Source organism: Sciurus vulgaris (genome assembly GCF_902686455.1).
Source record: "Sciurus vulgaris genome assembly, chromosome: 5".
Classification (NCBI taxonomy): domain Eukaryota; kingdom Metazoa; phylum Chordata; class Mammalia; order Rodentia; family Sciuridae; genus Sciurus; species Sciurus vulgaris.
The window spans coordinates 170,552,875-170,567,884 of NC_136465.1; the positions used below are offsets into that span (position 1 = coordinate 170,552,875).

Sequence of the window (15,010 nt, forward strand, 5' to 3'; positions counted from 1 at the left end):
GCCTCTGCCGACCCAGGCTGGGCCCCACCCGGTCTCCTTGTCCCAGGGCCAGCTCGGGGCTCAGACATGGCCCCAGGCCCTGGAGACTGTCTTTACCCGGGAGGTGGGACAGGGAAACGCTGGAAGCCAGCAGAGGGGGCTGGAGCCCACCCGCAGCCCCACACCAGGGTTTCAAGACCCCGTTTTGGGGAACCTCGAAATCCAGGTGAGCCGGTCACCTGGCAGGCAGCTTCCCCTCCCGTAGTCTCCTGAGCAAGGCCAGCCCCAGGCTTCTGCGAGGGCCCCGGCCATGTCCCCAGAGGGTCTGCTTCTGAGCCAGACAGGGGGCCCAGCTGGGGGCTGCTTTCCTCTTGGGGCTGAGAGGCCCTGGAGCCATGAGCCACTGACACCCGCCGGGAAGGCTGGTGGCCCCCCACCCCTCCACACGAGGGGCTGGGCCCACAGCAGGAGTGGGGGACACAGGCGGCCGGGCTCGCCTCCCTCTGGCCTCAGGTCTGTCCCCGCGCTCCAGGGTAGTCCACCTGAGGCGGGCAGTGGTGGCCACCTCTGTCACCACCGAATATGAAGTGGTGCCGCGGGGTGGCTCCCCAGCTGGAGGTGGCTGAGGCGGCTTCTGGGTGGACCCCAGGGAGTCGGAAGGGGCCGGGGCAGGGACAGGGACAGGGCGCAGGGAGACGCGGGCAGACAGGCTTCTTGAGAAGGCAGTTTATTTGGTGGGTGGGGGAAGGGCAGGCTCTGCAGAGCAGTTCTGACCGCGTGCCAGTCTCCTGGTCACGTCAGACCCCCTGCTCTGACCGGAGCCGCGGTGCCCGGAGCAGGGCCCGCTCAGGCCTTCCCACCCTGGCCCTGGGACACCCGCGTTTCCGGGGGTGCCCGGCGGAACCACTCGGACCAGGAGCCGTCGTAGACCGCCACGTCGGGCTTGCCGCAGAGGTAGGCAGCCAGGGCGATGTGGCAGGCGGTGACGCCCTTGCGGCACGTGGCAATGAGCGGCTGCGAGAGGTCCACCTTCTTGCCCTGGAACATGGCGCGCAGCTCCTCTGGGCTCTTCTCGAAGCCGTCCTCCGTCAGGAAGTCCATGAAGGGCATGTTGACCGAGCCGCGGATGTGGCCGGAACCCAGCCCTGGGTGAGGGCAGAGGACAGGGTGAGGGGAGGCCTGGGGGAGGCTGGAGAGCTCTGCACGATTCGCGCCTCTGGGAGCTGAACTTGTTGCCAGCCCTTCCTCCGCTGAAGGCCGGGCTGAGGACCCCGCGGCCCCCCTGAGGCAGGGGTCCCACCTGCCTGCGAGGACGGGAGGAGCCTCAGCTGGGCGGCCCAGCTACCTCTCCACTAACCTCTGCCTTGGGAGAGTGGCTTCCCCTCTCTGCACCTCAGCTTCCTCGTCTGCAAAATGGGCTCAGAGGGACAGACCTCGTCACCACATTGCCGAGAGGGACGCGAGACCCAGGACTGCCAACGCCTGTGCTGTTCCGGCTGCGAGGACAGTGACCAGAGCCACAGCCGAGGCCCCGGGAGCCACCAGTCCAGCGAGGAGACCCACACAAGCCACCAGGCGCACCATCACCCCGGCTTAGAGAGCAACACCCCAAGCCTGAACGACCTGACCCGCCTAAGGCCACGCGGAGAGGACCAGGATCACGGCGGACCCTGGTTTTGCTGCTGGGCACACAGTTGTGAGAAGAGCGTGTGGCCTGGTGTCAGACCTGCGGGGACAGCCTGGTGCTGTGGCTTCCTGCTGCTTTGCCACCTACGAGGACAGGGTCAGTGTAGGCCCTTCAGGCCTCCGCGAGGTACGGACAGAAGCAGAGGGGCCCAGGCTGGCTCTGGTGCTTTCCACCCAGCAAGGGTCCTTCTGCCCACACTGCCCTGGGACCAGCCTCAGCAGCTTAGCGAGGGCTGGGAAGGTGGCACGCCCCAGGCCTTGGCCCCGTCACCAGCCTGCCTGGGACCCACTCTCTTCTTCAAGCCCCCTGCGCCCTTCAGATATCGGGAACTGAGACTTTGCCTCCATCTCTTTGGCTTTACTTCCTCCCCAAATTCCCACCGCCCCATTAAACCTGGACCATGGGCAGGAAAAGAGCTGACTAGTGTGACCAGGCCACACACTGGTGCCACGCAAGGCCCCGCCCTGCTGAGACCCCCATCTCACAGGCGTGTGGGGGCGTCTACCTACTGCAGGGGAGCCAGCTGTGCTCTGGGCCCCTCCCCGCAGGCTCCAAGTGATCCCCAAACTCCGTGGCACGAAAGGCCTGTGATTAAACAGGCGGCCCGCGTCCTGTCGCCTCATCTTTCGTTGCCTGGAGTCCCCCGCCTGGAGCCGCTGTGCGCTGACCTGCCAGGGAGCGGCTGATCCACCAGTGGGCTCGAGCGCGCGGAGGAGCGCACGCTGGGTGCTGTCCCCCCTCCCCCCAACCCGAGGAAGGGGTGCCACCGCTCCTGTTGTTCCACAAAGGACGCCTCCTCTGAGAGAGGGTGCAGCGGGGTCCTGTGGACCTGGGGCTCGAGTCCAGGGCCACAGGTCCCTCCTGCTCATCTGTGCCCCTGGGCTCAGGGCTGCCTGGGGAATTTCAACGAGCAGGAGCCAGCAGGCTGCGGGCCGAGCCGTGCCCGTTCAGGCAGAGCACTGGAGGCCGGCCAACCGGAGGAAAGGTTCCTCTGCGGAGGCAGAGTCTCCTGCTGCTCTCCCCCACGTCCAGCCATCTGCATCTGCAGCCCCGGCTTCCCCTCCCACAAGGGGCGCGACACTGTTCTTACAACCTCTGGCACCATGCTCCCCAAAAATGTGTTCTTTGGAGAAATTAATCTTCCTTGATCCTCATAAAGCCAGGAGATTATCCTTGCAACACTGATGGAGAGCTCAAGCTCAGAGAGGTGGTGTCACTTGCTCCAGGACACACAGCAAAGGAATGTGAAGCACAGTCCAATAAGTCCAATAGGTCAGGCTTTAAAGCCTGTGTTCTTCGACTACCCCAAGCCTCCCTGGAAAAGGAGGCTGAGGCAGGGGAAGGACAGCTGGCCTCTCATGTTCCTCAGTTGCTCAGAGGTCTAGGAATTTATGTTCCAGTTTTGATCAAGAAAGTGTAAATCCAGCTGGAGATCTTACATTCTCAGGCTACTGGTAGGTGTGAATGTTCCAGGCCAGGAAAACCTGTTTGGCCCTTCCTGTCTTCCTTAAGACACCGGGGTCCAGTGCAGGCAGCCCTGGCCCCGGAGGGGAGGGCACAGACGAGGAGCCCTCCTTCCCGTGGAATGCGACCTTTCCCCCCAGGCCTGGTGTTTGCTTAGGGCTCACCCCACCCACAGCAGTGGCCTTCCCAGACAGCCCTGCTTTGATGCTGCCGACCCAGGTCCAAGTCTGGGTCATTCTGCCCACCTGCCGAACGAGGTCAAGTCCACCCAGCTTCTGCCCTCTTCATCCTCCCCGCCGAGGGGGAGGTAAGGAGAGCAGCGTCCATAGACACTGGCCCGTGCTCCCCGGAGCTCCTATAAGGTGGACAGTGTGCTCCTCTCAAGAAGAGCATTAGCAGGTGAAGGACGTGCCCAGGGTCACATAAGTGCACAGCTGGACGTGAACGGTGCCTCCCTGCTCCCTTCCCGGAGGACCAAGGCGCGGCACCGAGGCTAAGGGCCTCATCTAGCCTGGAGTAGTCATCTGGCTTCTAAGGCCCTGTGTCCAGGTCCTCCTGGGTCCACTCCCTCCAGGGACACTCTGGACAGAACTGGCCCCCAACCTCCCTTTTATGTTGTCCATCTGGACTGCTGAACCCACGGTGCCTCAGGTTGGGCCCATGAACCTGGCAGAGCCTCATGTGCCTTTGTGCCCCCAGACATTCTGCATGGAGGTCAGCAATCTTGAGAGAATGAGGGAGGGGAGCGTCCTGTCCCCGAGTCCTTCTTGGTGGCCCTGGGTGGTGCAGCTTTCCTTGCCCTCGAATCCCTTTGCAGTCACCACTGCATTTAAATAAGCACCTACACGCCAGGTGGGCAGGGCTGACAGCACTTTGATCCTTTTATGGAGGGGACCCAGAGCCCAAGCAGTTAGACTGAGGTCAGAGTGCCAACGAGCAGTCAGGCTACAGTGACAATCACACTCCCTGGTGCTCCCACTCGGGAACCAGAGGGGCGGGAGGAGGGTCACAGAGGAGGGGACTTGAGAACTCAGAGCTCTCAGGAGGCATTTCCCCCTCTCTGCACCTCGGTTTCCTCATCTGTAAGATGGGAATGAGAGCGGGCCTTGGGGCAAGCTGGGAAACATTGGAAAACCAACCATCTCTCCTCCCCCCAGGGCAGCCTAAGTCCCAAGAGGAGAAGGATCTGGAACCAAGGCCAGTGGGCTGCAAGCATGGGGTGACCAGAGTCCCTGGAAGATGCCCAATGAACCAGCATCTTCTCCAGAGTTCCAGAGAGCAAGCCAGGCAAGCCGAGGAGGAGCCTGGGAGAGTGGAGCTGGGAAGGCAGAGACCTCTGCTCTGCTGGCCCTGCCCTTGTCTCTGTGTGCCTCTGTCCCCCCTCTGCCTGATGAGGTGACCTCTCAGTCCCTCCAGCTCTGTGACCGTGGACAGCTTTCCTGCATTCTCTCCCTCAGAGGCGCACAAAGGAAGCAACACTGTCCCACACATTAGGCAAAATGTTGCTGCAGAGTTAGCTCCTACGGGGCGGGTCTCTGGCTGAGAAGAGAGCCACCAGGAGGTGCGGGCTGGTAAGTTCCGCACCTGGGAAAGACAAGACCTAAGTTCCCTCTAGTTAGGAGCTTCGAGAACTCAGCATGTCCTCTCCAGAGGTGGTTCCTGCCCCGAGCGATGCAGACTCCTTCTGGCCACCACTTCCACAGGAGGGGACTCAAGAGCCACCTCTCTGGGGATATGTGGGGACTCCTTTCTAGCGCTGAGTGGGACAGATGGAGTGCATTGGGTTTAGAGCTCTGGTTCAAAACAAGGCCGTGCTGGACTCAAATTTTGGCTCATCCACTTAACTGAGCACATTTCTTCACATTCTGGCAACCCCCCCCCCCCTTTAAAATAGGGGAACCACAACTTGCTGGATGGGACAGTACAGTGACAACGTCTAGCTTGGCAGCTCCCCAGCTCCACAGACAGGCTGCAGCTGCTAGGAAAGGTTATCAACCGAGCTGTCCTGCAACCCCAGCCAAGGGACCAGGAAAGCTGGGGGGGGGGGGGGAAGGGGGTTGGGAAAGGACACTGCAGATGGCTGGAAGCGTTTGAGGGACCAAACAAGCCGCACGTTCCTTAGGAGTCTCCCATATAAATGCTGGCTCATGGGCATTACGCCCTTTGTACACTCCATGGCATGTGGGGGTGCCTGGAAGTGGACATGGGTGGACGTGTCACCAGCCACCTCTGGTTTTGCTGGGCCACTTGTTAGCCCATGGCTATCAAGACACATACATAGGTCCTCATGCATCTGAGCTGAAAAGTGGTTAGGGTTAGGTGTACCCTCCCATTTCACAGACAGAAAGACTGAGATCTGCATGAGGGCCTGAGGGCAAAGCTGGAGACGGTCCCAGTCACCCCGGCTCCACATCCTCCTATTGGGCATTACCCACAGGGACCACTGGGACACTTACCTACTGCATCTGGCTCTGGTTCAGTGCCAGAGTACCGCCCTTGGGACCGTGAATCCACCAGCTGGAACCTTCGAGATTCCAGGTTCTCCAGTACCTGCTCATAGGTCTTGAGCAGAGAGCGGTCCAGTGTGGCTTTGAACGTGGCTGGTTCTGGGTGTGTGGGCTCAGATGTCACCGGGTGGCCTTCCTTCAGCCAGTTCCGGAAGCCACCATTGAGCACCGACACAGTGCGGTGGCCAAACACACGGAACATCCACCAAACTCTGGGAGCATAAAAGCTGCCCAGGTTGTCGCCGTCATATACCACCACGTGTGTGTCGTTGCTGATGCCCAGGCGGCCTACATAGTCCCCGAAGTGCGCCTCGCTGGGCAGCATCATCTCGTAGGGCGAAGCCGTGTCCCGGCACTCCTCTATATCAAAGAAGGAGGCGCCAGGCACGTGGCGCTCCTGGTACTCCTTACGGGCCTCACGCGTGCCCGGTGAGTACCAGGATGCGTCCAGCACCCGCAGGCCGGGTCCCAGCTTGCCAGACCGGACGGACTCCGCCAGCCACTTGGTGGAGACCAGCGCCCGGTAGAGCACCTGTTGAACCATGGTGTCAGCCCTGCGAGTCACCTGGCGCAGAGGGAATCAGGAAAGAGACAAGCCTGAGCGGACAGGGGCGGGGCGTGGGAGGAGGCGCCGCTTCCCGGCTGCTCTCCAGTGGTGGGCGGCAGCCTCCCCGACGCCCGGCCGGCTCCCTGCGGCGCGCGGAGCGGGCCGGGGCAAGAGTTTCCGGGAGCCGCGGGTGCTGGACCGGCCGGGTGTCTGCCCAGCAAACTGCAGCACTCGCTCTGGGGACCCCGCCAGGAAGGAGCTGTGCTAACGTGCCCGAGATGGGGGAAGCCGGTCCTTGGGCTTGGAATCGCTTTCCCGGGAGGGTAGGGGTGGGTGCCCTGGAGGAGCGCCCGCGAGCCCTGGGTGCGCCGGCCTGCGCCCTCGCCAGCCCTCCCGCTTCCAGGTGCCCACTGTCCTTGCTGGGTCAGGGGGTCCCGGGCACCCCGCCCCGCTCTCGCCACTGGGCCCCTCCCCTGGGCCGCAGGTGGCCGGGCCCACTCACTCGCCCCGGCCGCCGCGCTGGCGCTCGCCCCTACCCGCTGGCGAAGCTGGCGCCTTCCAACCCTGGGCCCGCAGCTCCCCCGGCGGCCCGCACCATCGCGCCACCGCCAGAGGGGGGACCTGAGCCGCCCACAGCCGCTCCGCGCCGCCCCCGCGCGGTACGCCCGACCCCGGACGACCCCGGGCTCCGGGCGCCCCTGACATCCCGGGGGGCTGCCCCGGGCGCCGGGCGGCCGGGGGGCGCAAGGTATGCGGCCTCGCGGCGCAGGCGTCCCCCCCGCTGGCCGGGCCGGTGGAAGGCGCGAGCAGCGGCGGCTCCGAGTGGCCAGGGCGGTGGGCTGTGCCCGAGTCTCCTCCCTTTGGCCCGTCGCAGGTTGGTGGCGGAAGGAGGGGACCGCTGCGGGCGCGGGGAGGGGGCGCCATGGCGGAGTCCGGGAGCCGGGAGCCCGAGACCCGGGTAACTGCTGCCTGCGCGTCGCGACGGCCTGTCCGTAGCGGGAGGGCGCTCTTCGGGGTGCGCGGCCTAAGCGGCGGACCGGGCGCCGTCTGGGAGCGAAGGGTGGCCAGGGCGCACCTAATTCGCCCTAGGGGGTCTGTCCCGCGCTGCTTGGGACCGCCTGCAGGGTGGGGTCGGGGCGGAGTGGTGGGTGGAAAGTCGCGCATGGGACTGGTGTGACCCGGTGCCACCTGGGGGTCGGAGAGTGGGAGCAGGACCAATTAAGCCATTGAGAGGCCATGGAGAGACCCGCTGACCCAGAGGCCCCCGGAAGAGCAGTGGCGGAGATGAAATGAAAGTGACAGCGGCGTTAGTGCTTACAACAGTCCTGCCCGGGCCGCCGAAACTGCTCCAACCCGGAGGCAGAGGCAGGGCCGCCGCAGCTGAGGTGGACCTAGGCTCAGAGAAGAAGCCCCCGGGAGCTGCCTTGGTTTGACTGGCTCAGTCTTGTGCTTTTTAAAATGTTACATTTGTTTTCACTGTGGCCTACTTAATTCTAAGTTTATAAAAGTTAATTTTTAACAATGGTTGTTAAATAACCAGTTGGCAAAATCCCTGAAATTTCTCCTGGGCTCTTGCAAACTGGTAGGAGGCCAATGCTATAGGCTGTTCCATAACCTCCCCCCACCCCAATGTTTTTCTCAGGGCCTCCTCCCCCCTTTTTTAAAAATTTATTTTTGTCCCTACAGAATTTCTCATAGCTTCTTGCAAAAATTCAAACTTTGATAAGCATTAACCAGGGAATCCTCTCAGCCCTGGGCTTAATGGTGGTGAGGGAGGTACCAGGAGTGGCAGATCAGGGGACCCTGGAGTATCTGAGCCCCTAGATGGAACGGAGCTCATCCTTGACCTAGTGTAGTTGTGTGCCTCCCTGAGATGGGCCAGGGGCTACTCTGTATGTCGCCCTGTATGTCCTGGGGTCTTCAAGCCCCCAGACCCCTACAGTGATCCTTCCTGGTCTGTCCTTCAGAGATACCCACAGCCTGCCCTCTCAGACCCTCCCCCATGGCCCACAGTCCTTTGTGAGAACTGCCTGCCAATCAAGCAGGGATTAAGGGGCAGGATGACAGACCTCTGAAGTCCCACCCAATCCTGAAATTCTTTTGTTGGGCGGGGGCAGGCTTTATTTATTTTTGGTACCAGGGATTGAACCCAGGGCGCTTTACCACTTAGCTACATCCCCAGTCCTTTTTATTTTTTATTTTGACAGTTTCTCCCTAGGTTGCTGAGGGTCTCACAAAGGTGCTGGGACTGGCCTCCATCCTTGGCCTCCTGAGTGGCTGGGATCACAGGCATGCACCACCACACCAGGCCAAGTTCTAAAATTCTAAGATTCTAAATTTGCTGCCATGGGTTCAGGTTCAAGGGCCACCTCTGAGAGAGAACCAAAAGAAATAATGGAATTTCGTTAGGCAGTTTTTAATGATTATCAACTCCATGATGTGTGGTGCGTCAACGGTGGCCCTTCTGCATTCATTATTGATCTCCTCTATCAGGTGGAGGTTGGATGCTCCCTTGTGTGGCCCGGAGACCCTGACATGCCCACCATCACACAGCATTTAAGCAGCAGAGTGGTCCTTGCGCTGACTTTGGGGGGCTCTCTGACTCCCAGACCATGGTCCTTTCCACTCTGAATCTTTGGGGAGAAAAAAAAGCAAGGGTCCCCAAGAATGATATGGTTACAGGAGCTTATATGGTTCACAAGTGAAACCAGCAGCATCCCAGCATTATGTAACTGTGATGTATCCCGTGGCTGCTGGGGTCACCCCTTAGCCAAAGCCCCTGGACAGCCTCCTTATCCCAAAGGTCAAGCTGAAGACCCTGGGCCCCTAAAAAGGTCAGATTCGTCTGGAATGCTGCCTCCTCCAGGAAGCTTCCCACTCGGCTGAGGGGGCAGTCCTCCTGTTCACACTGAGCGCCAGGGTTTCCTCAGCTCCTGGAGAAGGCCACAGCCTGCCTCTCCCCTAGGGCCTGGCAAGGTCAAGAGTTCCTCGGTGTCCAGCATAGGGCCTGACCCTGTGGCTGAAGTTGGATCCTTGCAGCCAACTGTGCCGAGACTGAGGTCAATGGACTCTGGTCACCATGACACCTGGGGCAGGGGAAGAAGGCCAGGCTCAGGAGTTAGATTCTGGCTTCAGATCCTGAGGCTGCCCCAGTCAGCTCTGTGACCAAGAGCAGGGCACCGTTGACTCAGTCATCACACAGACCTTCTAATACCCACCACTGAGCCTGTGGCCCTGGCATGTGGCCTGGCCCACAGGGACTTTCCACAAGTACTGTTCTCTACCCACTGCTTCATGTTCCTGAAAGGACCAGCTGGTGTGGGTGTGAGTGCTGTGCCTCCATGGCGGGGCAAGCTGAGGGGACCGCATGCCCCTCCACCTCCTGATAGGGCCCTGCCTCTGCCTGGCAGAAGGGACCCTTTTCTACCACCTGCACAGAGACCCCTTATGGAGCAGAGCACCAGCTTTAAGTGGACTTAAAGCACTTGGGGAATCTGCCCTGGAAGGCTGTGGACTGACGTGTCCCTGGCCGGTGAGCTGATTCCCTCACAGCCCTGTCCTGCAAAGGACCTGCCACTGTGGGTGCTGCTGAAAGAAAGGCCAGGGGGAAACAGGCTGGGCTGCAAACCTGGCCTTCCTGGACTCCCCAGGCAGCCCCAGCGCTGAGCAGTCCGGCTGGTGCCAGTCCCCAAAGTGGAACCTGTTGCCACCTGGCCAACTTGGTGCACTTCTGTGAGCCTGTGTCCCCTTCTGTGAAATGGTGACAATACCAAACCTCTTAAGGTCACTTGATCCACAAGCCATTGAGTGCGCTGTGTTCAGTGTCTGTGGTAGAGTGAGGAGTAGTGGTCCACGACTGGGAGTGGGCTCCGGCTCTTGTTCTTCTCGGGCATCTTATAGGAACAGCTGGTGACCCCGTGAAGGCCTTCCGGCGGGGCTTGGTTGGTGGGAAAGGAAGCAGAGCCGCCTTTAAGGGAGGGACAGAGACTTTGGCCTTGATTGCTTTTAGGTGTCAGAGGGCCTTCCCGCCCCTGCCTCGCCCGCTAAGCGCATGCCCAGCCAGTAGCATTGAGGGGCCTGCCCGACCCTCTCCTGCCTTCCTGGTCACTGGGTCATTTGGAGCTGTGTACATATCCAAGGCCCCGCAGAGGGAGGCCCAGGTGACCAGTCTGCTTGGGTTCCCAGTGGCATCTGCATTCCTGGACTCTGCCCGGAGCGGGCTCCACGCCCCCGCCCACCAGCCCCAGCCCTGCTTCTCCCTCCCTTCCCTCCCTGCCCTCCTGACACTTTCCCTGTCGCAGGCCTGCAGCCCCGGTGCCGCCGCCATGGCCCCTCCGCAGCTCTTCCGCGCGCTGGTGTCGGCGCAGTGGGTGGCCGAGGCGCTGCGGGCCCCCCGGGCCGGGCAGCCCTTGCAGCTGCTCGACGCCTCCTGGTACCTGCCCAAGCTGGGCCGCGACGCGCGCCGCGAGTTCGAGGAGCGCCACATCCCGGGCGCCGCCTTCTTTGACATCGACCAGTGCAGCGACCGCACGTCGCCCTACGACCACATGCTGCCCAGCGCCGCGCACTTCGCCGAGTACGCGGGCAGCCTGGGCGTGGGCGCCGCCACTCACGTCGTGGTCTACGACGCCAGCGACCAGGGCCTCTACTCGGCGCCGCGCGTCTGGTGGATGTTCCGCGCCTTCGGCCACCGCACCGTGTCACTGCTCGACGGCGGCCTCCGAAACTGGCTGCGCCAGAGCCTCCCACTCAGCTCGGGCAAGAGCCGCCCGGCGCCCACCGAGTTCCGCGCCCAGCTGGACCCCGCCTTCGTCAAGACCTACGAGGACATCAAGGAGAACCTGGAGTCCAGGCGCTTCCAGGTGGTGGACGCCCGCGCCGCTGGCCGCTTCCGGGGCACGGAGCCTGAGCCCCGAGACGGTAACAAGCCAGGGCCGGCGGGAGGTGTCCTGGGGCTGGGGTGGGGCTGGCCTGTGGGCTACGCCTTAGAGCAGAGCAGGCCTCGCTCTCTCAGCCTCGCCGTCCCCTCCTGGGCTTTGGGCAGTGACCACCCAAGCACGTGGGGAACCCAGGGTGCCACATATAAACGTGAGAACCCCCAAAGCTCCCACGCCAATACTGCGTGTGGCTTGACTGGGGATAGTGGGGGGCAGCGTCCAGTTTGGGAAAGAAACCAAGGGAGGGATCCCAGGTCCTACTCACAGCCCCTGTGTTGGTGGAGTGGAGGAGCAAGTCTGGGTGCGGCAGGAAGGACGGTCTCAGGGGCTGTGCGGGGAGGAGGGCCAGGGAGAGGACACCAGACAGTGGCTGCCGCTGGGTTTTCCTAGGGGCCATTTTTGAATGACAATTTCACGTGGTTCACCTGCCAAGAGCACCACCTGGAGCCTGGGCATCCCCAACCCAGCCCCAGGCCGGTAGGGCACACCAGCCCTGGAGTGAGAGCCCCACCTCAGGTTGCCCTGGCGGTGTGACACCTGGCAGGTCACCCAACCTCTCTGAACCTCGGTCTGGCAAGAGCAGGTGCGCAAGCACTCTGCTCTGATTTGCACACGCAGGTAAGCCGCGTCCCGGAGGTGGGAGTGACAGGACTCGTGTGTACTTCTCTGGCTGTGGCTTTTTCCAGAGGCGATTAGCATGTCCCTCATCCCACCTTCCCACCCCTGAGGGCAGCGGATGGCGCACACCTGGTGGGTTTGTTAGCCGCTGAGCTGAGCTGACAGGCGAGAGGCAGCTCCTGCCCACGTCAGCAGGGAACGTCGCTGCCCTGGCCATCCCCAGCGCCAGGTTTGCACGCAGTCTGCACGTCGGCCCAGCAGGGAGGGTGGTCTTTGCTTGGTGGCGCACCAGGTCGAGGAGTCCCGACTCCAGAGTCGCCACCCTGACATGAGAGCCGCTCTGCGCCCCGCTCTGAACGGGGCTCTGAGATGCTCCCGACTGACCCCCATTCTGCCTCTGTTAAGTGGGGAGGCAGGGCCCCACCAGGGATGGAGGCGGCGGTGGGTCTGCAGCGCCCCCTGGGTTGTGCACCCGCTGCACAGAAGCTGCCCTCGAGCTTCGCCCTGGGGCCTGAACACCCCCATGGGAGTCACTGGCCTGCGGGTTGCTTTGGCTGTGCGCCCTCCTCGCTGGAGGCAGGACTATAGTGACCCCTGACGGGGCGTCCAAGCAAGAGCGGGGCTGGGAGCCCTGGGTTTCACACCGGATGAAGTGCGGGTTCCTAAATGAACGGTTCTCTGGCCTTCCCATCCTCTGCTTCCTGATCCCAAGTGACCTTTTTAGAATGAAGTCAGACTTCCCCTGAAGGCAGGCTAGAGCCCTGAAGTGGCACCCCAGGCCCAGGAGGACATTCCAAGCCCCGCCTCCCCTTGGGCCTCTGCTACTGGCTCTCAATCAGCGCCCCCCATCAGGAGCCTCCGCCACTCCAAGCCCTGTCCCCCCACCGCTGCTGTCCCCTGGACTCTCTCTGCCTGGGAGCTGCGGCCCCACCACCCAGACCCCATTCCTGGCTGAATCCTGCTCCCCTCAGGAGCACCCAGCCTCCCTCGGGCAGAGTGGCCGAGCTCAGTAGTGCCAGCTCTGGATAGCGCGGGCCTCAGCCTTCTCTGCCGTGACTAGCCAGGCAAGTGAGACTTTGTGCCTCGTTCTCCTCGTTTACAAGAGGGGAGGTGACAGTGTGTCCGTGGAGTGTGGCGGGATTGAGGCGATAGTGCCACCGAGGGCGCCCGAGCCAGCCTCCAGCAACGTCAGCCCGGTGCACCCCCGCGCCACCCCCAGGGCCCTTTCCTAGCGCCCAGCTGCCCAGCAGTCGCCTGTCCGCCCGGCCAGAGCAAACTCCTTGGCTCCCAGTGCTGCGGGTTCTGGCTGAACGGAGGCCGTGACGACGGCTCTGTCGCTCCCAGGTGCGCGTCTGAAAACCTGGGGCCCACTGCGGCCCTGGGGCGCCCGTTTTTAAGATTCACACCCCAGCCAGCAATTTGCTAGGTGAGTTTAATCTCAGTGTCGCCGTCGGCAAAATGGAACTGCCTCCCCAGTGCCCAAGCTTCGCGGCTGAGGACTCGGTGAGGCGAGGTGAGGGGCCTGGCACCCCGCGTGCCCGAGTTCTCGGTGTGCACACGGGCACACGGGCACATGGGCACACGGGCGCACCACTCACACCTTCACTCTCTGCCACAGGCATCGAGCCCGGCCACATCCCTGGCACCGTGAACATCCCCTTCACAGAATTCTTGACCCAAGAGGGCACAGAGAAGAGCCCCGAGGAGATCAGCCGCCTGTTCCAGGAGAAAAAGGTGGACCTGTCCCAACCCCTGGTGGCCACGTGTGGCTCTGGCGTCACGGCCTGCCATGTGGCCCTGGGGGCCTACCTGTGTGGCAAGCCCGACGTGCCCATCTACGACGGCTCCTGGGTGGAGTGGTACATGCGGGCCCAGCCAGAGGAAGTCATCTCCGAGGGCCGGGGGAAGACCCACTGAGGCTGGGCAGGAAGGACACAAGCCGGCTCAGGTGACACCTGACCACCAGCAGCGCCCAGCCTGCTTTGCCCGGAAGTGTTTCCTCATCGAACTCTGGTGGTGTTCAGGGTGCCATCGGAGACCAGGAATGCCACGAATCCGTGGGCATCCAGTGGAGGTGGGTGTGAAGGCGGCGGGCACTGGGGGAGGGGCTGGAAGGCAGCGCTGGCCCCCTGGTGCCAAGCGGGCCCCGCCTCCCTTCTGGTTTACTATTGAGGAAATAAAACAGCCACGCCTTGTCGCCGTGGGGCTGCCTGGGTGCCGTGGGTCCCGCGTGCTCAGCAGAGGCTGCTCTGCCAGCCCCAGGGTCTCGGGGTCCTGTCCTGCCTGTGCTCAGCTCCGGCTCTCAGAGCCCTCCATTCCCGTGACCAGAGTGCTCCCAAGCACACAGTCCTCCTGCTCGTGCTCCTGGGGGGTCTCTTGCTGACTTTGGGACTATTTAAGGTGAATTTTGCTGTGACTTGTCTGGGGTCCCACCCAAAGCGCCCTATACTCAGGTGCATCTGATTTCAGAAGAGACATGGTCCACAGCTCAGTAGGAGGCTGTCCCAGCCCAGCGAGAATCTTCTGGGGAGGGATAGTTGGCCAGAGGAGAGCCTGGTCTAAGCTCTGGGATGTGGCTCTTGCAGGGTGGGCAGCCAGAGAGGGGATCCTTTCCGCTCTAGGAAACCCTCTGCCCCACGGCCCCGGGGGCAGGGTGGGGGCTCCAGGCTCTACCCTCTGTGTTTAGTCTCTGTGTAGTGCTGGGTGCAGGCATCTGAGAAGACCCCAAGTGCCCCTGCCAAGACCCTGGCCACCTCTCCCCATCTTCCCAGTCCCCACATGCCACCTCAGTAGCAAAACACAGTGCCATGTCAGTCATTATCAGGGAAACCTTGGAAGTGACCTTGTTTGTTTCCTTCTCTGGAAACAAAACCAGAGAGGTACTGCCTTACCAAGATGCATTCACAAGACACCTGGGCCAGGTCTGGGGTCCTGACTCGAACGCTCTCTTCTTCACCTGACTTCACCTTCCCTTCAACTTCCCTCTGGTGCTCAATCAGTTCCCAGGTTCACAGGGACAGAGAGGAGCTGAGCTGACAACACAGAAGCTTGGGTCTCTGGGCGAGATTTCCAAAGGAAGTCCTGACCTCTCTGAACCTCAGTTTCTTCATCTATAAGATGGGGAAAATGACGCACACCTGCAAACCCAGCAGTTGGGAGGATGAACCCAGAGGATCACAAGTTCAAGGCCAGTCTTTGTCGCTCATAGAGACCCTGTCTGAAAAAATAAAAGAGCTGGTGATGTAGCTCAGTGGTCCAGAACCACAAAGTT

The 15,010-nt window shown here is 62.0% G+C and overlaps 2 protein-coding genes across 2 annotated transcripts; one reads left to right on the top strand and one right to left on the bottom strand.

Moving 5' to 3' along the window:
* Nucleotides 1–690: 690 nt before the first annotated feature.
* On the bottom strand, nucleotides 691–6,805 carry TST (thiosulfate sulfurtransferase). The gene is made up of 3 exons (XM_079141672.1): nucleotides 6,687–6,805; nucleotides 5,587–6,202; nucleotides 691–1,124 (listed from the first exon to the last, which is right to left on the bottom strand). Exons 2-3 carry the CDS (start codon nucleotides 6,179–6,181, stop codon nucleotides 826–828), a joined length of 894 nt encoding a protein of 297 aa, XP_078997798.1. The 5' UTR covers nucleotides 6,182–6,202; nucleotides 6,687–6,805; the 3' UTR covers nucleotides 691–825.
* Nucleotides 6,806–7,035: 230 nt separating this feature from the next.
* Nucleotides 7,036–13,936, top strand: MPST (mercaptopyruvate sulfurtransferase). The gene is made up of 3 exons (XM_079141671.1): nucleotides 7,036–7,142; nucleotides 10,486–11,104; nucleotides 13,358–13,936. Exons 1-3 carry the CDS (start codon nucleotides 7,107–7,109, stop codon nucleotides 13,654–13,656), a joined length of 954 nt encoding a protein of 317 aa, XP_078997797.1. The 5' UTR covers nucleotides 7,036–7,106; the 3' UTR covers nucleotides 13,657–13,936.
* Nucleotides 13,937–15,010: the final 1,074 nt, after the last annotated feature.

What these genes read in the sequence shown, in the direction of transcription:
- TST (XM_079141672.1), bottom strand. Translation starts at nt 6,181, where the DNA reads ATGGTTCAACAGGTGCTCTACCGGGCGCTGGTCTCCACCAAGTGGCTG. An exon ending in ACCAGAGCCAGATGCAGTAG is followed by an intron (nt 1,125 to 5,586) that starts GTAAGTGTCCCA and finishes GCCCTCACCCAG; the next exon opens with GGCTGGGTTCCGGCCACATC.
- MPST (XM_079141671.1), top strand. Translation starts at nt 7,107, where the DNA reads ATGGCGGAGTCCGGGAGCCGGGAGCCCGAGACCCGG. An exon ending in GCCGGGAGCCCGAGACCCGG is followed by an intron (nt 7,143 to 10,485) that starts GTAACTGCTGCC and finishes TCCCTGTCGCAG; the next exon opens with GCCTGCAGCCCCGGTGCCGC. An exon ending in GGAGCCTGAGCCCCGAGACG is followed by an intron (nt 11,105 to 13,357) that starts GTAACAAGCCAG and finishes TCTCTGCCACAG; the next exon opens with GCATCGAGCCCGGCCACATC.